The sequence below is a fragment of the Coregonus clupeaformis genome, chromosome 15, assembly GCF_020615455.1.
Source record: "Coregonus clupeaformis isolate EN_2021a chromosome 15, ASM2061545v1, whole genome shotgun sequence".
Classification (NCBI taxonomy): domain Eukaryota; kingdom Metazoa; phylum Chordata; class Actinopteri; order Salmoniformes; family Salmonidae; genus Coregonus; species Coregonus clupeaformis.
The window spans coordinates 63097969-63125906 of record NC_059206.1 but is presented as its reverse complement, the minus strand read 5'-3'; the positions used below and the strand labels follow the sequence as shown (position 1 = coordinate 63125906).

At 43.2% G+C, this 27938-nt stretch overlaps 1 protein-coding gene and 1 pseudogene across 1 annotated transcript; both read right to left on the bottom strand.

The window, feature by feature from the left end:
• Positions 1–340: 340 nt before the first annotated feature.
• Positions 341–11839, bottom strand: LOC121580783 (dnaJ homolog subfamily B member 14). The gene is given in 12 exon segments (XM_045225470.1): positions 341–620; positions 1145–1317; positions 1736–1845; positions 2320–2405; positions 2599–2710; positions 2713–2786; positions 3691–3836; positions 8387–8436; positions 8439–8569; positions 11267–11332; positions 11335–11416; positions 11783–11839. Coding segments are annotated over 12 exon segments (1212 nt in total). The 3' UTR covers positions 341–495.
• Positions 11840–15280: 3441 nt separating this feature from the next.
• LOC123492689 lies at positions 15281–23296 on the bottom strand (annotated as a pseudogene).
• Positions 23297–27938: the final 4642 nt, after the last annotated feature.

Below are 27938 nucleotides of genomic sequence, written 5' to 3'. Positions count from 1 at the left end.
CCTAAACATCTTGTTAAGTCAAGCAGGTGAAGTAGTTATCTAAAGTGAAGAAGATTGTGATTTGCTTGTTACAGCAGAATGCTTGGCGCCTCAATACTCAGAGGCACCACCACGATGCCTTCTGCTTTTACCGTCAGTGTTCATTTCCAGAGTGGGTTCTTATTTCCGGAAAACACAAAAAAGACAAGCAAAGAAAGAAGAGAAAAAGAGGTTGTGGTTCTCAAGTGTTTTGGGAGGTTGGTTGATCTATTGTTCAGTCGGTTCATTGAGATGCAGCAAGGCAGCTCCCAGGGAGGAGGGGGTGAGGAGGATGGAAGGACGGTACTGGGGGAGAGACAACTTAGAACTTCAACAGTAAGGCTAATCATTTTTATATATTTTTTTCTCCTTTCCATCTCCATGGTTTTTCCTTAAAAAAAAAACATTTACATACATATATCTATTCATATATCTCCTCTAAAAGCGTTCTGTGGGAGCCTGCGGCGTCGGGCGGGCTCAGCCCCCCCTGAACAGGTCATTTAGTCTGTCCAGCTCCCTGCAGTTATCCATGGTCATCAGCTCAGCTTTCTTACGCAGGCGGTCGTCCCTGTAGACCTTAGCAGCGTACATCAAGTCAGTTTCTGAGAGAGAAGGGGGAGATGAACAGAGAAGAGTCAGTCAATATCAACCATATCACACTAAGCTACTTTGAGGGAAAGCTTTCGTCACAAAATAGAATGAAATGAATGCGTGTTTGTAGGGGTAGTTGTATTGCATCACATGGGGCTTATTTGATTGAAGTCATCACTGTAATTATACCCTGCGGGGGGTGACGGGGTGCGTGCTACACCACTGCTTTTAACTATAAGTTAAGTATAACTATAAAAAAAATCTAAGATGTGTCAAATAAATGATCAAGCTCAGGGCTCCAGCTATGCATTTGGTTTGCTAACTAAGTGGCTAGATGTCAAGATAAAGCTTCTTGGTTACAGCAGAGACATTCAATCTCCTCCTGGATCAAGATCCCTGTTGCCTAAATTGTTTATTGCACCCTCCCCATCATAAAAAAAAATACTTCTGGTAATACCGTATACCCCGGTATGGTACAGAAACGGTATGACGGTATGAAAATCTGGACACCGCCCAACTCTAATAAGACTCTTACTCGTCTGCCTCTCCTTCCAGCAGTTGTTTCTGACATTAGACACGTAGTCCTCCTCCACGTTCTTCTCCAGCTTCTGCAGATTGGAGCCCTTGTACTCGGACTTGAAGTCTCTGTTGACGTAGTAATCTACACGCAGGTTCTCGGTCTGCCGTTTCACCGTCTGCCCTGTGGACCTGGAGAGGACAGGCATCAGTCAGGTTACATGTCGCTGTTCTGAGAACAGCTAGATCCACAGCTCTTTTCATGCATCATATCTTTATACCAGGTGAAGAGAGGAGGCTATGGGCATGATCATACACACACCCGAAATGTTTCAGTACTTTACTGAAGGTAAAGGTGTGTCCGTTACATACAGCATGCATCACTATTTGACAGTATTTTTCAGCACTGAGTGTGTGGAGCAGTGGTCCAGAATAAAAGGTTTGTGTCGTGTTCAGCTGGGAGAAAACATTTTGAAAAGGAGTGGTACCACCGAAATGCGTGATGTGTCCAATAGGAACACAGATTTTTGTTTTCCGTTGCAAAACCTTTAAGTACCGTGAGCCATACTGAACACGACCCTAGTGTGTGTGTGTGTGTGTGTGTACGTACGGTCTGGAGTAGAGGCTGTAGGGGGGTGTGGACACCATCAGTTGGCTCAGGATGGACACCAGGATCAGTACAACGATGGGTATCAGCTGGATAAACATGGAGAACCCTCCCTGGACAACAACACATTACAAATCATTAAACATATCAGTAAACATACACTATTTTGTCCTCTAGCTCAGTTGGTGGAGCATGGCGCTTGCAACGCCAGGATAGTGAGTTTGATTCCCGGGACCACTTATATGTAAAATGTATGCACGCATGACTAAGCCGCTTCGGATAAAAGTGTCTGCTGAATGGCATATATTACTATTTAATATGTAAAGACATGTACTGTCCTGTTAGTAACTTTGCACTTTTCCTGCTTTCCTATGCATCACACTGAAATTAACTAGAGCTCATCCCAGTCAAGACTGGAAGAGTTGTGTCCTTCACAAAATTAGAGCCTGCAATATGCTGCCGAGACTCCCATAGCTGTAGAAGGGGGTCTGCTGGGGAAATCTGACCTGAAGTTATCCCAGACTCACTAGGTATTATATTGACAGTCACAGTATTCAGCTGGCAGTGCAGATGCCAGACATACGTACCTCTCCCCTCTCCTCTGCTCTCTCCCGTCTTTGGTCCGTCTGCTGGCTGTATCGTGCCCTGCCGTTGGTGAATGTGTGGGCAGCCGCTGTGGAGAGGAGTACCCGGTTAGTGACTCTGCTAAGACTTGCAATACAATACTAATTTAATAAGCGTTCATGTTTGAGCAAGACAATTGTATTTAATTAATGTAATGAATTAAGACTTGTTTATTAAAACATTGGAGACAAACTCTGGAACCCCGTAATGAAATTAACTTCAGGTGTATGTGTGTCTCTTACAAGAGGGGAATCCTCCTCCGAAGAACATGTTGAAGAGGTCCTCGGGAGTGATGTCAGCCTCGAAGCCTCGGTGGAAGTCAAACCCTTGGCCGTGGGCGTGGCCAGGGCTGGTAGGTCCTCTGCTCCCGTGAGGTCATACTGCTTTCTCTTGTCCGTGTTGCTGAGCACGGCATACGCGTTGCCGATCTCTGTTAGAACCACAACGACACACCCTCGTGTCAATAAGTGTCACACTAAATCAGAGAAAAAGGACACCAGACATTGGCTCGGTTCCGACGCCCCATTTTACACTGATCTGCAAACTTCACATCGGGGGAATCCCAAAGAGACCCAGACATGGAAACTCTGCCAGTCCTCCAATTAAATTAATGGCAGGTCAAATTAATGCTGCTAACAATGCTGTGGGGGGAGACCCGGTCCGATCAGTGAGGGAAGCAGAAGAAAAGTAATTTTTTAAGCTACTTTATTAACCTGAGCTGATAAAGCGTGAGTGAGAGAGCGAGCGAGAGAACAGTGCCGCTCTAGCAGGCGGGAGAGGGAGGGAGAGACAGCAACCAACCAAGCAGACTCGCTATAGAAGACTAATAGCTGCCATTGCTAGGTTATTTATCATCAAATATGAGTGCGTAGTGCCTGTCTTGACTGCATCAAACCGGGAGAAGCAAGTTAAGCTAGCTAACGTTAGCTAGCTAGGCTAACTGAGGCTGCAGTGCATGCACTTTCTGATCCTACAGTTACAAACAACTCCATTCAGAATATTAAGTAGCAGCCTGCCTACCTGTTGGTACTCGGTCATTGTAGCCTATCCTTCTCCTTTAGCTCCATTATTTTAATACCATCTTCGATTAGATAGCTCCTAACTTTAGCCTCACACGGCGTGAGGCTCATGATCTCTCTCTCCACACACACACACACACACACACACACACACACACACACACACACCCGAGACCCATGTCAATCATATCCGACCTGATACATTATTTAGAATTCTAGGTCCCGGAATCGGGTCTTGGGTACAGGTGGCTCTACACTACAGCTAAATGAGTGATTAGCCCCGCACTCAAAAACAATCCATGCAAAACATCTTACTTTTGAAGGCCTCTGTGGCTCCGGGGGCTTGGTTTTTGTCTGGGTGGAACTTTAGCGCTAGTTTCCTGTAGGCTTTCTTCAGCTCCTCCTCATTGGCCTCCTTACTGATGCCCAGGACTTCATAGTAATCCTTACACCGCTTTATCCTGGAGGGAGAGATTGTAATAAACTATGGTGCTAGTAGTCCTAACACATCTTTATCCTTTAAGAGGTTACAGTGGGTCTGATTCATCAGGGCTATATTACACATCATGTAGCAAAATAGACATAGGCCTAGTTTATTACAATGCAGTGGATCTGATTCATCATGAGGGTTGTAGCACACAAATCAAATTTCGCCCAAGAGCAGGACAAAAACCTCTAATGGATATTTTTTAGCTTCAAGAACTAGCGTTTGGAAAGTTTAATCAAAAGACAGTACAGTATGAAGATAGGCAGAAACTGCTTCTCCAATAGAAATCCTCGATCACACATGTAGGTGATGTCATGTTGACGTTGGCTAGCTAAGCTCATGTGCAGAAACACGTCATCGGGTCTAACGGTTGCCTCGCGCCGAACTGTGCATGTGCAGGCCGTCAAATCAAAAGGCACTCCTTCGATATAAAGTAGTTTTTGACGAAAATGTGTACATTTGTCACTTTCACAATGTTGGAGTAATAACATGGTCAACTACTTAAGACATTGTCTCAAATCTAGGTTGTGCCTTTAGATTTAGAGAAAACGAACAACTAAGGAAGAATTTTCATTTCTGGTCTGTTGGTCTGTTTCGCAAGCGTTCCCGGAAGTCTCGCGATGTTGCGCCTCTGGGGCTGCGTTTCAATCTCAAAGTAGACCGCCCTCGGCCCCAAACCCTCAGCCCTTGAATGACGTTTTACATCGTCACATCCGAGTGTACCTTAAATGTCCTTTGCCCAAGCGAGGGCGAGTGATGATCGGAGAGGCAACGTCCTTGGTGGGAATTTTGAAGTTGAGCTTAAAAAACAACCAACCTAAAGCTATTAAATGTACCTAGTAAACTAACGTATCTTTTATAGTTTGGTCATTTATTCCAATACATTTCAGAATTCCAAAAAATATGTTTATGTATTTAGCTACGTTTTATAGGCTCCTCACTATGAGACTAAGCCAATTTGCCAATGCTAAAATCAATATATATATATATATATATATATATATATATATATATATATATATATATATTATAGCAAGCTAGCTTCATACTTTTTTCTGACATGCCAAAAATGTAGCCTTGATAAAATTGGACACTTTGCAGCCACCAGAGTTTGACATGTGACTACAGATTGAATTGTGGGTCATTTCAACCCCACAAGTGACCAACATTGTTCACTCGCTCCCTCGAGCTAAATCGAGGGCTCAACGTTAGTGAATTGGACCTCCCCTTAAGATGGCAATCAAACTGCATCCGGTTTCAACAGGGATTCCCCCGAGGGAAAGTGGCTAGAGCAAGGGCTGAGGGGGTTTAGAAAACTGTGCTCCTGGAGCACCATTTGAAACCACAAGAGGGCAAATCAACACTCGTGGCAGAACAGAGTAGGAGAGTTCAAACGCAATACACCGAGTCGATTGCATGACCTGCAGAAGAGATTGCCTCCAGTCTCCAAGGATAACCACCTGAGATACTTGCCAGACATGTTACATTAGCATTCAATTAGAATAATCAAATATATAAACAATAAAATATGCTCTCGGATGTCACTCAGTGTACCTTTCAATTGAGGTTAAACCCTACGCTGCATGTAAGCCTGTTTTAACCCAAAATACAGGTTAGCCTCTGAACATATAAACAAATACAGCATCCTAGTAAACTAACATACTATCTGTCTAACGCTCTTCACTATGGGACTAGAAGTTGGTCAGGCCTACCAAGAACTATGTGAGTGTTGCCATAGCGAGATGTGTCACAGCTCTCTTTTGTCTCTCTCAGTCCCTCTCCCTTCCCCTCTCTCACTGGCCTCATGGGCACCTTGCCAAGTCCCAGAGGTTCCCATAGCGATAGCTGGGTGTGTAGAACACTGCGGAGACTGCAGTGTCCTCATTGAGCAGTTGAATAACGGTCCACACACACACCATCAATGGGGCAAAGCCAACCACAACAAGCCATCCAAACAGCTCTGCCATGAAAGACTCGCATAAAAATACACAGATAACTCTTCCGCTGTCATTAGCTAAGCAAACACTGCAAACCCAACTGCAAAATGTTGAGCTGAGTAAGTGTTTCAACAGCAGCCTTCTCCCATAGAACAGTAGAGAGAAGTTTAGCCTGAGTACACCACACTAGACTGGGGGATTATGAGTGCTACTGTAGGTCAACTGCAGGGTTAATTAAACGCAACATAAAGATGTTAGAGCAAACAAACATGGAGCCCAATAGAACCATCTAACTACAGTCAAACGACCTCGCTAGGGGAAGGTGGTGGAGGCCTAGGCTACACTTGGCCCAATATTAGAAACACTTCTGTTCACCAGAGACATCAGTCGCTCGGAGCTCCCAGTCCCAGCCACCTCCCTGGCCTATGGGGACAGCAGTGATGCAACAGTGACACAGAAAGAGATGTGTTAAACAAGAACTCTCAGGGGAGATCATTCTAGAACCCCTCCCCAAGGTTGGTATGACCCAGTGTCCAACAATAATCAGTGTCCGTGTCCAAAGACCCATACTAGCTTACTACATACTATTTAGCACGTACCGTTTAGTAAAAAGTGTGCCACAGCCGCAACGCAGTAGCGGCTCCTGATTGGGTGGGGCAGGCCGAATGCGGGTGGCTTTTTCCAAATTCAACAGACATGCATCACATTAACCAGCCTGATAATAGTTCATTTCCAATTTGATTAATTTCTCTAAACAGGAATGGAGTTGTAGGCCTACTCAGGCTGGTTATAGGCAGACTATCACATTCAACCTATATCATAGTAGACCATGTAGCCCAGGGGTGTCAAACTCATTCCATGGAGGGCCTAGTGTCTGCTGGTTTTTGGTTTTTCCTTTCAATTAAGACCTAGACAACCAGGTGAGGGGAGTTCCTTACTAATCAGTGACCTTAATTCATCAATTAAGTACAAGGGAGGAGTGAAAACCGTTTCCCATACAATAATCTGTACTCTTAATTGTTAGTTCCCCCCTCAAAAAAAGTTTGTTTTGGGCGACTCCACTGACCCAGACTTTGAATACCACTTCTTTAAACCAGGATGGTCATCTGAACACAATGGATCGGTTACATCACTTGCCTTTATATAATCCCCAGCAGGGATCTCCAACAGGTCGATCAGTAGCTCGCAGCCCACCTATGAGTAGCTCGCCAAACAATTCTGAAAGTACATGCAATTTTCACGTGTTCCACCGCCAACTGTCATAAACAAATCTCACAAGTATCAGACACCACAAGCTCCCAGCTACTATTTAACCAACGCAATATTGACATTATCCCACCCCCGGCTAGCCACTATTGGCTTAATTATTTTTTTTAAATTAAATGTCTGCCAATTAATTTCCAGCAATATTGCCTGTGTGGTGCGCACGTTTGTTTATCACTCAGTGTGTAGCCATTTGATGTGATATGATTTTTAAATGTTTTTTTAATGTATGCACTCACTAACTAAGTCGCTATGGATAAGAGCGTCTGCTAAATGACTAAAATGTAAACGTTGTGTCGTGCAGAAGAACAGCCCTTAGCCGTGGTATATTAACCATATACCACACCCCCTCGGGTCTTATTGCTTAATTATTTTACCAGGTATATTGACAGAAAACATACTGCACTACTTTCTCTTGTACACTAAGGACCCGGGAAGAGTCACAGGGGAGAGGAGAAGAATGGGCCTATTTGAAAGCTCAAAAATAAGTTGAAGCATGCCATACGTTGATTTTTTTTAAAAAGTAGCCCTAATGCTAGAAAAAGGTTATAGACCTCTAATCCACAGGCTAGTAAAAGTTTGTGCGGACATGGATTTTAGAAACCCAGGCATAAGGGTCTTACCATGATAAAAAGACTAGGGGGATTAGGCTAGTAAGGGTTAGCTACTGTCAGAAGGTCAAGCATAAAGCACTGACTAATGGTCCCTCGATTGAGACAGACTGACACTGAGAAAGTGGGTTAGTTATTTTTGGTGTGTAGGATACACTTTCAGTTTCATCTAAAATATATCTGATTTGTGTGTTCAGAGAGCATGCTCACGTGAGGTGAGACGGATCCTTGTCAATTTCCTGTTGTGGGAAGAACCACCATCAGGTTATCATGTAACCTATGATCTATTTACACACAAGCAACAGTGAGGGAGAGGTGGGGGAATTTACAATCCACCATTTCCTCATCTTCACTTAACAGGTAGCCAAACGAAAAAGAAGAACACCCAAATGTGTCACAGTGTCAGCCTCCTAAATTCCCATTGATTGTAAAAACTCAGGGTCAAGTGATACTCACAACAACCCCAACCAGGCTGAAAGTGGCCCTCCCTCCCTAATCGCCACATGAGAACGCACCAGAGTGAAGCAGCACAACTAGACACACAGGCCTGCCTGCTGCACACATGAGAAGTGGGACAGAGGGCCGCACCATATGGTTGTCAGGGAGGAGTGCAAGAGAGCGGAACAGACTTTTACACACAGATAGCCATTCCCAAACAGATTACGGGACTGAGCGATCAAGGGAAAAAAAGAAAGCAAAAGGTTCCTGCTCACCTCTGCACTCCCTCCACCTGGTCCTTGGTGAAGCCCTTGGTGCTGGGCTCGCCCCTCCGGCCTCCTGGCCCTCCCCACCAGGCCGGGCATTGGTGCTCTCCGAGGAGCTGTCTGTAGTGCGCTGTCTGCAGTGCGCGCCATTCCCCGCAGAGCTGCCGTTCCTCGTCAAGGTGTCCAACAAGGCTAGGAGGGAAGAGAAAGCGAGAGAGAGAGACAGAACGAGGCATGACGTGGCACATTCAGAAGGAGAGACAAAGCTAAGCATTTCGAAGAGAACTCACAGGGCCAATTTCCCAGAACCAGATTAAGACGGGTCCTCGACTAAAAAGCGGTCTCATTCTCAATCGAAAGTGTTTTTTTTAGTCAAGGACTAGCCTTAATCTGGTTCCGGGAAACTGGCACTCAATCTTACAGGGCAAAACACTAGGCTCTTGAAAGTCAGACTACCATGCGAGCGTACATCAGAGACACACACCGAAACTAAGGTTACTTTGTTCCCAGAATCCAGTTGGCTTCCATAGACGAGCTGTAGTGGAGATCTGGTCATGCTTCCATGAGAGCCGCCGGCGAATATATCCAGCTCTGGTTGCTCAATGAGAATGTGCTAAGCTTTTCCACCAACACAAAGCAGCTCTCTGTGTCTGTCTTCCCATGACCACTGCAGCAGCAGCCTAACCAACAGTCTGAGTATACTGCCCAGTGTTTCACTGTTCTCTCCGGTAGCACTTAAGCCTCTGCGATACATCGCTGCTATTCCTGTGAAAGCTTACACAGGTAACGGAGCACTATGTTTGATGGACACGGCGGAGGGAGAATAGTGACAGGTCGGGATAAGATACTCATCTTTAATGGTTGAATAAGTAAACTTATTAATGCATGATACTGAACTGAAGAGGGTGGCGGTTTTTCTTCAATCAAGATGCAATCTTCTTGAATCCATATATTCTTCCTTGAAACATGAGTTTTTAAATAAATAATGAAATAAATATAAAAACGGAATATGTCCGATCTGGTTTTCCCTGGCCCACTGTCCTATCAGACCTTACTGTGGCCCGAGCTTAGCCCTGGCTAATGCTCTACCATTGTTCCCCTCAGCTCTAGGTCAATCATTCAATTAAGGGATTGAGGTGGACAAGCCTGTTCATCTCACTAACCTCGGTCCTGCACGAGCCACGCTAACTCCTCTGCTCCGACAGTGGAATCCCCTACAAACTCCTTACCTTGTCCTGCACGAGCCATGTTACCTCCTCTGCTCTCAGTGGAATCCCCACAAACTCCTTTCCCTATAAATACCCTTCTGCCGAGAGCGTGAAACAGCCACTTTTCTATTTCTTTCCTTGATATTGAATACTGCATTGGTGAGGAAGAGCTTGCAAGTCAGCGTTTCACTGTAGTGTTTACACCTGCTGTATCCCATGCACGTGACCAAATCAACTTTGATTTGAGTGAGGCAAATAGGCTACTATAGTCATCTCCCCGGTGACCATTATAAAAAACACTCTTGAATCAAACCTTGAGTACTCAGTACAACTAAATATGCCTAGTGAATGTAAATGGTCATGTTGAACTGTATGATGTGACAGTTAGGCTAACAGGCGAATCATTGCTGTCAATTGTCACATAGCCAAGTGTTTAGCTAACAGAATGTGTTCTGTTTTATAAGACAAGTGGTACGCTTAGGTTTTATTACAATATGGCTGCTGTGGAAATTGCCATCTACCTTGATAACAAGGTTAATAGGTACCCTTCTGCATGACATACTAGCATTGACATAGGCCTACTATTTTTTTTTTTATAACCCATGATATGTTACCTGTCACAGATGGCAAAAATATATATCATTTTAGAAGTTTTGAAATATGATTGGTAGCTGGCAGGCTGCACGATTGACCATAATGCAAGCAGCCGATTGCAAGCACACGATTAACTCACAAACATAAGTGTTTCATTACAGACAAAAACACTTTTAGGACAGACAAAGCAATGAATTACAAAATATCACGGCTGCTGTGAGCAATAAGCAGATCAATTGATTATTGCCTGAGGTAGCTGTTAGATCATCATCATGCATCAATACAACCACAACCAGGCATGGCTTGTGGCAGGCTAGCTAGCCAAGTCCCTTACTAAACTAGTATCAAGCCTATATTGATACCAATTTTAAATTACATTTCTCTCATGAGGACACTGGAGACAACCCCTAGTTGGCTAACTTACTGGTGCATAGTCATCACTTGCTTAGTCAGTTGACCTTGTTATTGCGAAAGAAAAATACCATAAATTAGGGGAGATAACATCCCAGACTGGGAGCTTGGCTCCACTGACCACATAATGCAAAACTGAAATTGTTGGCAATCCAACATTTAGCTAGCTCATACTAGGCTAGCTAACGTTAGTAAATTATAGCTAGCTAATTGTACAAGTTAGCAATAGCATTGCCAGTTGGCTAGTTAGCATAGCCAGTCCACATTCGTCACTGGGCTAAAACAGAACTATAAAATGAAACATAGCTTGTCAATTGAGACATTCAACAGTGGATGATGTCAACCTTATCAAATCAACAAAATTGGCTAAGAAATGGCTAACGTCAACTAGTTAAAGACCTAGTATACATACTGTTGGCATGCTAATTAGCAATTTAAAGAAACGTCACTCTTCCTTCGCCGTGAGCAGTTTTTAAAGCGTTAATTACGTTAAGTTAACCATTTCATAATTTATTCGTTTAGGTATTATCCGTGCACTGCAAGTGACAACATTACAAGGCAAGTTGCCAAATCGTATTTTAAATCGATGTTTAATGTGTAACGGGCTAGCTAGAAAACGTCAGCTACGCTAGCTAACGTGGCTAATGAACTAAAATCTGGTAACGTAGAGATTTACCTTTTGCTTTGTGGGTTGGATAGAGCTTCTCTGCTTTATTTAAGAATTTCACCGCCTTGTCTTTGTCCCTGCTTCAAGAGCTTTAGTTGCTATATTTATACATTTTTCTGCTTCGCCTCTGTTCCCTTCCCATCTTTCTTCCTCCCCCGGCTCTCAGTTGGCACTAGTAATGGGTCGTTCGCGAACGAACAGATCTTTTTGGTGAACGTCGGGAACCGAATCACATCGGTGAAAGAGCCGTTCATTTGGCTCCCTGAATTGCATACTGCTACTACTGCTTTTATTTTTTATATCAAGTTTTTATTATTTCAATTCACAGGATCCATACAATACATTTATAGATTATTTTTTTATCCTCCTTACTGGCAATCTGATAGCATTTGGCAATCTGATAGCATGTAAAATAAATGAGAGAAAAACTAATAAATATAATAATATAATAATTATTGCCATTTACGTTATCCAAGCGCGCCATACATTTATTTATTTTTTTTGTATGAGTGGTCCCACCCCTACCTTGGCACAAGCGCCGTGCTCTACCAGCTGAGCACAGAGGACCACTGAACAATACATCATAGAGCCTCAGAAATAGTGACAAATTATTGATACACATTCATGGATGTAAAGGCCCGTTGGTTAAGAGTTCAGAAATGTCCGCTGCTGCTTTTTTTCCATGTGTCCAGAGTGGACACCCTGGCCCTGTGAATCCTGGTGCTGCTACTCCTTTTTGAGCTCAAATCTTTTTTTCTGCAGATAAATTACAAAATAATTATCTAAAGAGGGTGAATCTTCACTGCAGAAACAATAAAGTGGGAAGAGCGTGTCAATCTGGTCCACGCTGATTTGTTTCAGTGCCATCTAATAATTTGGCCAGGTAAAAATGTATTTGGAGGTGCGTTTCATGATCTGACATAATGGTAGCCTAAATTTTGGGCTTTACCTTGGAAATTAGCATTTTTTTCATGGTTCTAGTTCGATTTTTAAAGGGACATTTCTAAAATGTCAAACTTCATATTCATCATGTCCAGCACCACCACAACATATGTAAAAACCGCACGTTTATATGTTTTGCAGTCAAAAAGATTGGAAACATCTTCCTATGAAGTCAACCAATTAGACAATTAGTAGGCAATGCCTTCTCATAATTGGTTAAAATCATGACACACACCAATGATGTCACTGGAAACACTTACCTTCCTCTCATTTTCCAATAAACATAGAAACGTGCTGCCATTTTCACATATGTTGATGTTGGGAAGGTGCTGGAGATGAATCTGAAGTAAAGAAATAAATACAAAAAAGTGACATTTCCCTTTAAACATTTTAACGAAGAGCCGTTTGGGAGCAAAATGAGCCGGCTCTTTTACGTGAACGGAGTCGAATGAGCCGGCTCACCAAAAACACTCTTGAAGCATCACCGCAAAACACTACAAACACATCTGAGCGTTCGAGCAGCACTTTCGTCAGTGATCCTCGGATGCTGCAATCATTCTGAACGCATACAGTGGGATTGTTCTGCATTTTTCAATATTAGAGCATAACTTCCAACCCACTGAGATATACACTACATGACTAAAAGTATGTGGACGCCTGCTCGTCGAACATCTCATTCCAAAATCATGGGCATTAATATGGAGTTGGTACCCCCTTTGCTGTTATAACAGCCTCCACTCTTCTGGGAAGGCTTTCCACTAAATGTTGGAACATTGCTGTGGGGACTTGCTTCCATTCAGCCACAAGAGCATTAGTGAGGTCGGGCACTGATGTTGGGCGATTAGTCTTGACTCGCAGTCGCCTCCAATTCATCCCAAAGGTGTTCGATGGAGTTGAGGTCAGGGCTCTGTGCAGGCAAGTCAAGTTCTTCCACACCGATCTCGACAAACCATGTCTTTATGGACCTCGCTTTGTGCATGGGGATACTGTCATGCTGAAACAGGAAAGGGCCTTCCCCAAACTGTTGCCACAAAGTTGGAAGCACAGAATCATCTAGAATGTCATTGTATGCTGTAGCGTTAAGTTTTCCCTTCACTGGAACGAAGGGGCCTAGCCCAAACCATGAAAACAGCCCCAGAGCATTATTCTTCCTCCACCAAACTTTACAGAGTTGGCACTATGCATTGGGGCAGGTAGCGTTCCCTGGTATACGCCAAACCCAGATTTGTCCGTCGGACTGCCAGATGGTTTAACGTGATTCATCACTCAAGAGAACATGTTTCCACTGCTCCAGAGTCCAATGGCGGCGAGCTTTACACCACTCCAGCCGACGCTTGGCATTGCACATGGTGATCATAGGCTTGTGTGCAGCTGCTCGGCCATGGAAACTCATTTCATGAAGCTCCCGACGAACAGTTCTTGTGCTGACCTTGCTTCCAGAGGCAGTTTGGAACTCTGAGTGTTGCAGACTACAGACCTTTATTTATTTTTATGCTTTTCAGCTGTCCCGTTCTGTGAGACTGAGGCCTACCACTTCGCGGCTGAGCCGTTGTTGCTCCTAGACGTTTCCACTTCACAATAACAGCACTTACAGTTGACCGGGGTAGCACTAGCAGGGCAAAAATTTGACGAACTGACTTGTTGGAAAGGTGGCATCCTATGACAGTGCCACGTTGAAAGTCACTGAGCTCTTCAGTAAGGCCATTCTACTGCCAATGTTTGTCTATGGAGATTGCATGCATGGCTGTGTGCTTGATTTTATACACCTGTCAGCAACATGTATGGCTGAAATAGCCGAATCCACTGATTTTAAGTTGTGTCCACATACTTTTGTTTGTATTTATATACACACACACTGTACCAGTCAAGTTTGGTAAGTGCTCAGCATATGTGGGAACTCCAATACTTTTGAAAAAGCATTTCAGGTGACTACTTCATGAAGCTGGTTGAGAGAATGCCAAGAGTATGCAAAGCTGTCAACGCAAAGGGTGGCTACTTTGAAGCAAATATATTTTGATTTGTTTAACACTTTTTTGGATACTATATGATTCCATATTTGTTATTTCATAGTTTGTCTTCACTATTACTCTACAATGTAGAAAAAAAACAACCCTGGAATGAGTAGGTGTCCAAACTTTTGACTGTTACTATATATATATATATATATATATATATATATATATATATATATTTACACACACACACACATATGAAACATGTCAGTTGCATTTAGATTATACAGTAAACACGCTATAACAGAGCAAACCTCTGATTTGGATTTGTGTACAGTACTACCAAAGTCTGAATAGTAACAAAGAGAGTCCTCTGATAAAACTGACTGAACAGTTAATTTGCTGCTCAGGGAACATAACAGTAATGTGCAGTTTGTAGGTGTGATGCATTTTGTTATTGAGATCTGACAGTGACAATAAATGTGCTCATTGTAGGATCTAATTGTCAGTGAGTTAATGGCAGACAATTCATTAAAAAAACAAAATCTCAAATTCATCCATTACAACGAATACGTTTTTATTTGTCAAAATATTTTGAGCAACCCATCACTTAGTACAATGACAGGTAAAATGTTGCAATACCATTACACCTTCATATCTGCAGGTAATAAAGTACCATGTGTTCAAATGTAATTTAATTGGTTCAATATTAGCACACAATTAAAACAGAGCAGAATGTATAACAGCATAAACTATAAGAGAACAGACAAAACCGTACAGGTACATGTCTTTAAAGACTCAAATCATAGGCTATTCAAAAAATAGAGGCCAAATCCTAACTTAAGACCAAGTGTGTAGCTCACTTTTCTTGTAAAGTGAGCTACATGCATCGATTACAATGGAAGATTTGTGCTTTAATGAGTTATGCGCTCAGATCTCAAGTCATGAGTCGGCCCTACAGAAAAGGGTCAAATTCTCATATTGCAACATTTACATTTTAAGTGCAGGCTTTTTTCTAAGTGTACTCTACCATACTATAATCAAGGCTCTTACAAGTCTGTACACCTCCATACAAGTTAGAATGGACCCAAGACATTCAGCAATTCCACGCTGGCAGTAGCTCCCGACCTTAGCGCCCCCGAGCTGACGGGCGCTGGGGTGGAAGTTTGGCCACCGAGGTCCCCATTGTGTTAAGTGCAGCATGGATACGGAAGTGAAGCCTCGACTCCATGCTATAACCCTTGTAGTTCATCCTGTAAAACATCCAGATAAGTCTTAATAACATGTCTTCTTCATCCTAGGCAGTAAACAATGCATCTAAAGTAGTGCTGGTTTCAATAGAACACTTACTTGGCATTTTCTATGGTGGTGGTAGCCTTCCCCAAGTCTCCTTGCTGCTTGTAGAGAAGACCCAGTTCATACATGCTGTATGGCACAAGGTAGAGGTCATGCTTGATCCTGTTTTCACTGTAAAAAACAAAAAACCACCACAACAAATCAGATTGTAAGAAAGCAAACCGATCGATTACATTTGGGGATGCATCTCAATAGTCTTAGAACATGGTGGCATCTCGAGACTATTGAGATTAACCCCCGGGCTGCACCCTGAGGAGCAACACTACCCACATTCCTAAATGATCAGTGAATGGCGATAATGGCCCTTGTGAACTCTGACTGTCACTTAAGTGAACCTTTAGGCCATTAAAATGTAAACGCTTAATGGCTGCCCAGCTTCACCCCAAAAAAATGGCACAAAGACTAAATATAATGTCCCAAGCTTGAAGTATAGAGATGCACAACTTCCTCTCGGATTATGGCTGAGCAATGCCTCCATTCTATTACTTTTTTACACACAAGCTAACTATTAAATTATATGAATCTGTATTGTCCATGTACACCCCACACAAGAAAAATGAAAACATGACTAATAAGATAGCCGTACCTGGAGATGACGGGTTGAAGCAGAGCTGGGCCTGGTCCAGATGGCCCAGGTGTTCAGACACAGACCCTTTAGCATCTGGGACCATGCACTGGTCATCCACATGGTACTCTGATGGATCTGGGAGGGGGAAAAAAAAGAAAAACTATTATTCTGTATTAGACAGGGGCTGACAGACCAGAAATCGGCCCTGGCATTTCTACCACACCGGACCATAGATTAGACCTAGAGCATTGTGACGGTAAACTCACTTGGGTCATTCTTCAGTTGCTCCTCTGCTTTCTCGATAGTGACCAGAATGCTCTGTGTCAGTTCAGGCCTTTTGCCAACGATGGTGAAGCCGCTCCAAACATATATCATTTCCTGTTATGAGGAAAATGCATTTTAGACCTAAATAGCACATTTAAAAAAAACATGTGAACATGTTTGCTTTGAATGAAGTAAAAATAAATAAATAATTTTTAAAAATTAAGTGTTCACCATGGCAGGAATCAACAGCGCCACTGGGGTTACGGCACTGTACCGCAGAGCCTTCTTCGCGGCAAACTTCTCAGTTGGGATGGATTTCCTGCAACCGCAGCCGCAGGCTCTCCACTTGCCTATACAGACATTAAATTAGCCATAGCTACAAACCTTAACAACCCACCTTCTCATCAGTGTGACAGTGCCTTTGGTTCAGTTTATGATTCATGTAAATTACATTTATGCTGTCCTGAAAATAGAGTAATCTTTTTTGGGGGAGTGTGGACCTACTTTATTTTCAAGTTGTATAGTATCTTTGGGTGCCATACAAATAAAATGTGTCTTTATTGACAAAACATACCTGAACAACAGTTCCACATTCTCCCCGGTTTTCTTCACCTCCTCCCTGGCATCATGCTGAGGATGGAAGCTTTCTGGAACACGTACATAGCCTGCCAAGAGAGACCAAAAGTCAACATTTCAAATGAAAAAAAAGGGGGTAGACAGCACACAGACCTCCAGTTTTATAACATGGGGGAGCTGTAAAGAGCAGGGAGGAAAGACAGTAGCGTATGGTAAAAAAAAGAGGCTGGGGAAGAAAGAGGAGAGGAGAGTTAAAACTCAAATTACTGGAAGAGGGCCCTTAATCTGTGACCGGGAAGTCATTCCTAAATGTTTTAGTTAGGCGCTAGGGCGGCAGGTAGCCTAGCGGTTACGTTGGGCAAACCGACTCGCTGGTTCGTATACCCGAGCCACAAGGTGAAAAATCTGTCGATGTCCCCTTAAAGCACTTAATCCTAATCTGCACCAGGGGTGTCGTACCACTATGGCTGACCCTGTAAAACAACACTTTTCACTGCACCTACCCGGTGTATGTGACAAAACTACACCCAGGAAGTAAGTCCTAAATGGTTTTAGTCAGGCTGCTACAGGTGTACTATACCTGGGACCACTTGCTCTCTTTGCAGAGAAGGTCTGCATACTGGTAGGCCTCCAGCCAGTCCTGCTGGAAGGAGTAGGACCACATAAGCTCCCAGTAACACAGATGGTGGATCTGACGCCACTCCTGCGCGCCGCCATGCACTCCAGGAACTTCTTCTGGGCCTGGGGGGACGATACACAAAACGGTGAGATATGGTTCTTGTTAGACAGAGGGCTTGATTTTATGACTTGTAGCATAGCAGACGGGGTCATATTCATTAGGGCACGCCATAGCAAAATGCTTTGCAACAGAACACAAGCGTTTCTCATTGGACAAGTTTAGGAAGTCTCTCCCAGTTTGTCGGTTTTCTTCCGTTTGGTACCAATGAATACTGACTCCAGGAAAATGTATGAAGACACCATTCTTAAAAAGGGAGATTACTCACAAATTCAAAGTTACCCTTGAGCACAGCAATCCTGGCCTGGTAGAATAGGAATGAGGGCCCCCTGGAGAACAACCACAGTCGATGTTAACGGGAGGGGGGGTCAAGTGGGAAGACTTTGCAGGAAGGGGACTGTTCACTTACATTGGGGAACTTCTCAATGTAGGGCTCCAGAAGAAGTTCAGCCTCTACCAGGTTCCCCTCACCAGTACCTATAGAGAAGGAAAGACAAGGCATCACTCAACCCTAATGTCTGTTGTAAAGTAAAACCCATTATCTAAGGCTGTGTTTACTCAAGCAGTCCAATTCTGATCTTTCACTAATTTGTCTTTTGACCAATCAGATTGGTTCTGAAAAAGATACCACAATTGGGCTGCCTGTGTAAACGCAGCTAAATAGTCAATACAAATGGATGAAATGCTCGTCACATAAGAAACCAGCAGGAGACTGACTTTTTAAAGCACAGTGAAAGTGCGTGACTGCGAGAGTTGATGATCACAGTACTGCAGTAACAATGGAGCAGTTTAGACTTTTCACCACCAGAGGGCCTCCTTTATCCACATAAAACTCCAGTGGCCAGTGTGGCGTTTGGGGAGTAGGTCAATGTTGCGCCTGGACACAGGTCTTGGGACCTTTTTGGGTTTTCCCCAACTTACAGTTCCCAGGTTACGGTAAGGTTTCGGGGAGGGAAAGCTGATCCTAGATCTGTACCTTACCCAGTATGACGCTGATGTAGAGGTGGTACGTCAGGAGGCACATAGTGCTGAGGATGGAGCGCAGGCTGCTGCTGGCTGCCCCCCCCCCAGCTGGGACAGACCCACTTCCTGCACAACAAGCCTCTGTCAACAACATCCACTTCATTGCATCGCCATTGGCTGAATTACGAGGGCATAATGGTGAGTGAACTAAAGAAATTTATCATTTCAAACATTTACAGATTTATTATTTTCTGACATATGCAAGCACTCAGTCGCCAGGGGACACTAATTACTTTGTTTGTCTCTTGAAGGCCCGCTCAAAAAAGACTCCCACTGACTATCCAAGAGAAAAGGAGTATTTTGCAAGGCGGCCGGTGTGTGATGCGGCATAGTCTGTCAGTGAGAGAAGTGGTGAGACTACTCCTCGCCACCTACCCGGTCTCCAGAGAAACCCATCCACTCCAGTAGTCGGAGGACCTTGCTCGGCAAGAGAGACAAATACTGAAAGAGGAAAACCAAACGGTGAGGACAGTGACCTTTGACATTTGAGGAGCACAAAACAAAAACCTTCTGTGTCAAAGAAAAATGGCCAATAGAAGATAAACATTCATAATTCGTAATCTTACATTTGACCGCTTTAGTGACTCTTACTAATCTGCCTGTCCTACCATCTTTGACCTCACCCATAGTGAGGAGGTGCAAACACTAAACACCAATGCGCTTACCAAGTTAAATGAACCAATGCCCATGTTCACGCCCGCACCTGAAGTGAGTGTGTGTGCTCATCTGGTCAGACTGGTTCTTTGCCATGGCTGACATAACTTCACACTCCCTGGTAGAGGGGAGAAAACATACAGGTATTCTGTTCTTTTATTAGATCCCCATTAGCTGTTGCTAATGCAGCAGCTACTCTTCCTGGGGTCAGCACCAAACATAATGCAGAACATTAATAGACAAGAACAGCTCAAGGACAGAACTACATACATTGAACTATGAACTTGAGTACAATATGTTTTTTTTTTTACATTTAAGTAATTTAGCAGACGCTCTTATCCAGAGCGACTTACAGTTAGTGCATACATTATTTTTTTCATACCCTGTGGGAATCGAACCCACAACCCTGGTGTTGCAAACGCCATGCTCTATCAACTGAGCTACATCCCTGCCGGCCCTACCCTGGACGACGCTGGGCCACCTGCGCGCCGCCCCACGAACCATGCAAGGTCCCCAAAAATACTTGACTGCCAAATGTGACCTTGCTAAAAACAATCACTGCTTGATAACATTTGATACATTTCCTTCTAGTGCATCAATTCTGTGAACACAGTCATTATTCTACTGGAAGCACAGGAGGCTGGTGAGGGGATGACAGTGGCTAATAATAATCATCATCTGGAATGGAGTGAATTGTATCAAACATATGGAAACCATGTTTGATACCATTCCAGCCATTACTATGAGCCAGTCCTCCCCAATTAAGGTGTCACCAGCCACCTGTGACTGGACTCCAAACATAATACCCTTTTCACATTATCGAGTCAACCAGTTCATGCGTAACCAGGCCAGCTCTGTAAACTTGCTTTGGGTCAGTAGTGTAAAAAGCCCTTCAAATGTTTGTTTTATATAATAATAAAAAAAAAAAAACACACAAAATAAAAACCCTGCCCACTTGTAGATCAGAAAGCTGTTGCGGATCTTGATGCCTCCTTTGATGAAGCTGATCATGCTCTCGGCCCAGAAAGGTGAGTGCAGCCTTCTGCATTAGCACCTCAGCATAGCACAGCTCTGCATGCATTTCCTCTGCAGTGGGCAAGGAGCAAACCAAGAGATGCCCGTCAGTCAAAGACCAGAATAAACCCACCTACATTTAAACTAATGTGGATGTAGTATATGTACACAGTGCCCTCAGAAAGTATTCAGACCACTTCCTTTTTCCACATTTTGTTACATTGCTTTATTCTGAAATGGATTATCTACACACACCCCCATAATGACAAAGCGAAAGCAGGTTTTTAGAAATGAGCAGAAAACAGAAATACCTTTATTACATAAGTATTCAGACCCTTTGCTATGTGATTCGAAATTGAGCTCAGGTTTCCATCCTGTTTCCATTGATCATCCTTGAGATGCATCTACAACTTGGAGGCCACCTGTGGTAAATTCAATTGATTGGACATGATTTCAAAAGGAACACCTGTCTATATAAGGGCCCACAGTTGACAGCGCATGTCAGAGCAAAAACCAAGTCTTGAGGTCGAAGGAATTGTCCGTAGAGCTCCGAGACAGGATTGTATCGAGGCACAGATCTGACGAAGGGTACCAAAACATGTCTGCAGCATTGAAGGTCCCCAAGAACACAGTGGCCTCCATCATTCTTAAATGGAAGAAGTTTGGAACCACCAAGACCCTTCCTAGAGCTGGCCGCCTGGCCAAACTGAGCAATCGGGGGAGAAGGGCCTTGGTCAGGTAGGTGACCAAGAACCCGATGGTCACTGACAGAGCTCTAGAGTTCCTCTGTGGAGATGGGAGAACCTTCCAGAAGGACAACCATCTCTGCAGCACTCCACCAATCAGGCCTTTATAGTAGAGTGGCCAGACGGAAGCCACTACTCAGTAAAAAAAGGCACATGACAGCCCGCTTGGAGTTTGCCAAAAGGCACCTAAAGGACTCTCAGACTATGAGAAACAAGATACTCTAGTCTGATGAAACCAAGATTGAACCCGCCGGCCTGAATGCCAAGCGCCACGCCTGGAGGAAACCTGGCACCATCCCTAAGCACACAGCCACGACAACGCAGGAGTGGCTTCGGGACAAGTCTCTGAATGTCCTGAGTGGCCCAGCCAAGCCCGGACTTGAACCTGATTGAACATCTCTGGAGAGACCTGAAAACAGCTGTGCAGCGACGCTCTCCAGCCAACCTGACAGAGCTTGGAGGATCTGCAGAGAAGAATGGGAGAAACTCCCCAAATACAGGTGTGTAAGCTTGTAGCCCATACCCAAGAAGACTCCGAGGCTGTAATCGCTGCCAAAGGTGCAACAAAGTACTGAATACCTATGTAAATGTGGTTTCAGTTTATTTAATAAATTAGCAAACATTTCTAAAAACCTGTTTTTGCTTTGTCATTATGGGATCTTGTGTGTAGATTGGATGAGGAAACAATTTTTCTGAATACACTGTGCATATATTATCATTTTGTTTTGCTACAGCAAATATGTTTTATAAGCCCATGTGGGCTGGGCATCTGAAGATCCTGAAGATGAAGTATGATGACCCTAATAATAAAATTAATCAAAAGTCCATAGTCATGAAACATGTATACTTCAGTATGGATGACCCACACTACAGTGAGTTTCCATAGTCATGCATCATACTACATGTACAGATGTCCAGTTGTCGACATACTGATATCATCCTGCAAGCACCACAACAGATATGGTATGCCCATCTCACCTTCAGTTAAGTTGTCAGTGGCTGCTTGTAAAACATCTCAGTGATGGCCTCCACTATGGTAGTCTCCTCCGGAACCTGTGATGAGATAACGTACTGTGTTAAAGCTAGAATCCTTAGTTGCTACAGCCACCTTTGGACATAACTTAATATGTACACAGCGATTGATTTTTGAAGAATATAACTCCGATAAATGCCTCATGGGCTTAGTTTAACTGTTCATACCCCATCAGAACCAAAAATATAAGCTTGGTTTACGCCAACGTTCGTAAACAATGTAAATGTAAACAAACAGCCTCAAAACTTTAATTGTTATATCATGGCTGGTCAGTCCTTGCATCCATAGTTACATTGCTCCAGGTCCATCCTTCAGCTTTTTACCAAAACAGAGGCGGGGTGACCTCTTTGCTAATGTTTCGATTTAGGACTCTAGCTTTAAGTCCTGCCATGGCGCAACAATGTCTGAATCTGACATGTGAGATTAAGCTTCTTCAACGCATTGGCAATTGAAAATCCATAGAACTAGATGCCCTACATTCATGTCATTTCTGAGAGAGAAGCAAAACCGCACATCTGGCATGTCTGCAGAGACTCCTTCAGAGCAGTCATGGCCTTGTCAATGTCCTTGGGTTCAAAGGTCATGCCCGCCTGCATGACCAGCATGCTGCTGTAGCCCATTGCGTGGTACATACTCTGGCTCCTCCTGAGAGAACATGACAAAACCCTTCAGAAAGAGAAGAAACTCTAGAAGCAATTATTCACTATTATAGACAGACATGAGCAGTTATCTTAAAGGATGGGATGCCTCAGGTCCTCCCACACGCTACTGTAAGCCTCAAGGCAAGCTATCATGATTGTGAATGGGACATACCAGGGTCTGAGGAGATCCAAGGCTTCTGAGAAGCGGTTGTTGAGGAAGAGGTCAAGGGCTTTGGCGCCATCCTGCAATGCAGTTCTAAATCCATCTGGGATTTCCTGGGAAGGGAAAAATAGAAGTTTAAAGGGTTTTTGGAGGCCAATGGGTTTGGGTCAAATTCATTTTTGGCACACATTGGGCTAGCATGATTTATAAGGAGCTAGGGGGTCACCAAAGATTGCGTAAACTTGTCAGACCCTCCATCTGGTGCATTTTCATTAGTGGCAGACAGTGGACTTCCTAAGCAACAAGGGAACAAACTCCCAAACCACACCAAACTGTTCAAACCACTTTGCTAGAGTTGAGAATTTAGCCATTTTAAAGCATGTTTCCTGTAATTCAACACACTCTTCCACATCTTGTGTGTTTATATGATACCAGGGGTCGAAGCACAACAGAGTTCCTAAAAAAACTGGATTGCAGTCCACCAGTTGAGTATGTGGGCTATAGCAATCACAGCATGCAGCAGACAGTATTAAAGATCTATTTAGACAACACAATCTTAAATGTGCCTGCACCAGCTGAGATGTGTGCTGTAGGCATTAATACTGTAACTATGGTTACAAGGCTTATGGACTTCTGATAACTATTTTACATAAGAGGGAACATCTAAAGCAGTGTATAGCTTAGCCTCGTGAAGTAGGGGGACTTACATCGTTTCAGGCACCAGGAGAAAGAGATCCTCTGGGTCCATCTGGAAAGTCAGGGAAATCTAGTTTATCAGCTACGCAAGGAGCCATCATTTCCAATCCTTACACTAGCGCGCAATACCTGACTGAGAAGGGTACATGCAGAACTGTGCCTAGCCAAACTGCGCCTAGCCAAACTGCAAGCCCTCTGGCTGCGGTTTTAGGGGCAGCCCACTTCGGATATTTTTTTTCTACTAATTGGTCTTTTGACCAATCCCACCGGAGCTTTTTTCACACCAGCTCTTTTTCAGAGCTGATCTGATTGGTCACAGGCCAATTAGTGAAAAAATATAAGAAATGGGCTGCCTGTGCAAACGCAACCTCTGAGAATCAATCTAAACGCCACAGCAGTGCCTTTATTTATTTGTCTTCTTCTTTGGTATAGCAGTGCATTTGTCACAGGTGTGACTAATTTACCAATTTCACAAAGGAAATATAAGCAATGCCACCGATGTTTCAAGTCTTGAGGGAGCGTGCAATTGTCATGCTAACTGCAGGAATGTCCACCAGAGCTGTTGCCAAATAATTTAATGTTAATTTCGCAACCATTAGCTGCCTCCAACGTCATTTTAGAGAATTTTGCAGAATGTCCAACCGACCTCACAACCGCAGACCACGTGTAACCACACCAGCCCAGGACCTCCACATCTGGCTTCTTCACCAGCTGGATCGTCTGAGACCAGTCACCCAGACAGCTGATGAAACTGAGGAGTATTTCTGTCTGTAATAAAGCCCTTTTGTTGGGGAAAAACTAATTTCAAGTGGCACCCAAGTGGGTGGGTCCTGCCCGGGTCCCTGCCCAGTCATGTGAAATCCATAGATTAGGGCCTAATGCATTTATTTCAACTTACTGATTTCCTTATATGAACTGTAACTCAGTAAAATCGTTTAAATTTTTTGCACCCAAAATTACGATCTGCTTCTCTGGATTGCCTTGTGGAAGTCTAACACTGTAAAATCGTATTTTGTAAATTAGCTAGCCATGTTGGCAATATAACACGCTTTCAAATGCCCACCTGACCAGATTGCGATTTAGAATTGACCTTTTTGGAATGCCTAAACAGCAGTAATTGTGTGATGGCGGGGATGCAAGGCTGTGTTCCAAACAAAACAACTACAAGTATTCTTGCTCTAGTAGTTCCTCAACAGCACAGCTAGGAGAGTCCTATTGGTATGAAAATGAACAACTGAAAAACTTGCTATTTAGGAGCATTTCCCAAAAAATACATGTCTTTTTTTGGGGGGCTTCGAAGATAATAACAATTGTAGGCTATAATAAATGTGCATTGTCATGCAGTGACAGAATGATAATTGAGATAATCCAAATAATTAATGATTACCTAGTTGGGCTAACTTTTTTTAACTTCATGCCGTAGGCCCACATCATCATCCTCTGCCTTCATCCGTACTTGTCACCTACCTGCCTCTGGTATAATGCATTTTCACCTTTCACTCTATCAGTCTTGTTCGTCCATCTTCCTGAATTAATATGAGATATTCTAACAGATCAATCGAGCTTGCTAAACGTCATTAAATATTGCTAAGTTATTTAGCTATAGTGTGGATGTAGGGCTGTTTTTTCTATATAATGAGCACCCAGATGCTGCGTAGGCAACAATAATATCAGACAGAGAGACAAGCTGGCCTGGTGAAAAAGTTTCGCGGGCCGCCTCGGTGTTGGCTACTATATTGCAATATAAATCTTCTCGAGCAGTCTTGTTGATACAACATTTTGTAATATTCGCATAATGTGTCCCTTCCTTGGCGAATAATGCAGACAGGCAAATACAAAAATTAGCTTATAAGGAACATCTCTGAATGCAGAGCAACAATTTTGGTGGGAAGCGCACAAGACAATGATGCTGTCATTGTACACGGTATGCGCCGTTCCGCAAGGGTGACTTCATGTAGCAGGTTGTCTGCAACCTTTTTCATATGCGTGACAATTTACAATGTATCCTACAATTTCTAAAGATCTGCGTGCCAGTTATGATTTTCATATAAGCATTGTAGGCTACTCAACTGTGCCCAGAAAATGTCTGACTTCCCACAAACTGAATAGCTTAATTCTAGCTGGCTACTGGACAGAGACGCTGTCCATTCAGCCACAACCCACGGAGCTCCACCGTGCCTACCCGTACCGAGGCGCTGTCCATTCAGCGGTGCTGGAATCATGGGCACGGCCTTTAGGTGTAGATTTTTCTTCATTCCTTGGACGAGTTTGTTTGTCTTTATGCATCCTTGTCAATTGTAGGCCTAAGTAATTCATTTGATGTATGCCTTTTATTTCAATTCATGTGTAGGATTTATCTGGCATAGTTTGCATTCGCAGTCAGATGTTTTATGCTCTGGGTTCCTTTCACATTGATGTGAGTATTTGAAGTCGGCATTGATAGCGTGTATAATGCATCTATTTCATGTTGCACTGTATGAATTGTTCCATAAGTAGGCTAAATTAGTCAATGTAGCTTATGTATGATGAGGTTGAGTAGGATATTGTACACGCCATTCCACAGACCTTTAAACCTAATATAAACATAATATTGGGGTGATAATGTCTGGGGGACATTTGTGTTTGTTTTTGCTGTTTCTCCAAAATAGCATTTTAGAGTTTCAATGAGATTCAACTGGTGAGTGTATTTCTACACACTTCACTTTGCCATACCCTAGGTTAAGGGTGCACTTTTACCACCCTGTGAAATTCATCATAACTTATTTCATCTGTAGCCTATAAACTGCATGGTTTACCGAGTGTTAGTGGGAGGACAACACACCATATCATCCCCTGACTCCACGTTTACTTGGATATGGTGGTTATTATATCAATATTTGCGCATAAAGGCGTTTCCAATGCCATTTCTCGCATAATGAATTTTATGACACAAAAAGATCCCACCATGTCCAACGAACAAATTAGGCCTATCTGTCTGCATTTATAAAATTGTACCGACACTTCCTATTTTCATCACAGCTGTCTTTTAACCAAAAAAATTATAAGGTAGCCTATGACTTTACTAGCATAAAAACTGGGGATGGAAACGTGGTTAGTAAGGTAGCCCACTTAATTGTTACGCAGAAATGATTTGATATTGAGATTAAAACGGCTGCATTAGACCTTTAAGAACAACAAAGCAATGTAGCTATTAGGACCAAATTACCCTTTCCAACTCTAAAGTAATGGGTGTGATGCTATACAAAAAATAATATTTAATGCTTCTATAGAAAGTAGGATTAGGTTTAACATTTTAGATGAGTTTTTATGGTCAATCCCATGATAGCAGATTATTTTTGTGAAAATACACAAAATACCTAAACAAATAATATCATGACATTTTATCCATAGAAGGGTCCTTTGGACGAAGGATTGTTGACATGTATTTGAAGGACTGACCATCAATGATATCAAAATCCCAGATTTCCCCTTTAAATAAATGTAGTAGGCCTATTGAACGTTCAAATAAAAAATAAGTAAAAAGGCTAAAAGCGTCTTACCTTTTGGATGTTCCTATTCTTCACGTGAGCCATGTTTGACACCTTTATAAAATAGCCTACTGAATTATGCCCGGTGGGGTTTCGTAATCAAGGACACACCCACCTAAGTCACAAGGCAAAACTCAGCCCCATAATTAGCCTATGCTAATGAGATGCTTCTACTGTTTGGCGTGTTTTGCCCCGGCTGAAAGTTGATTGCATTCAATTTGGAACCTGGCTGCTTCCCGGGGCTGAGCCCGGTACCCCATTCTGTCCAACCGCTAAATCGGCGCAAAACAAAAGTGACGTAATTAAGCACGTGTAGAAATGATTAGGATTCTGTGTTTTCCATGCAAAAGGTCCTCTGTAGCTCAATTGGTAGAGCATGACGCTTGTAACGCCAGGGTAGCGGGTTCGATCCCCGGGACCACCCATACGTAAGAATGTATGCGCACATGACTGTAAGTCGCTTTGGATAAAAGCGTCTGCTAAATGGCATATTATTATATTATAAAAGCGATTGCTTTTGATAAAAACGCTTTATCTGCCTTCCCAATGAAAACTAGTTATGGAAATATATGTTGTATGTTTCTAGACAATGCACCATGTTGCCTTGTTGACAAAATGACCAAGCGGCGCAGATTACTGTTCGATTTGAGATGGGCGCTCCTCCCTCCCCACTTTCACTGGATGACGTAAGGGGTTTTTGACTGGGCCACGGTAAAATAACTCCCACAATCTGTAGTTTACCTGGTATTTTCCTATCTCGAGACACTACATTTCCCAGCGTTCCCTGGGT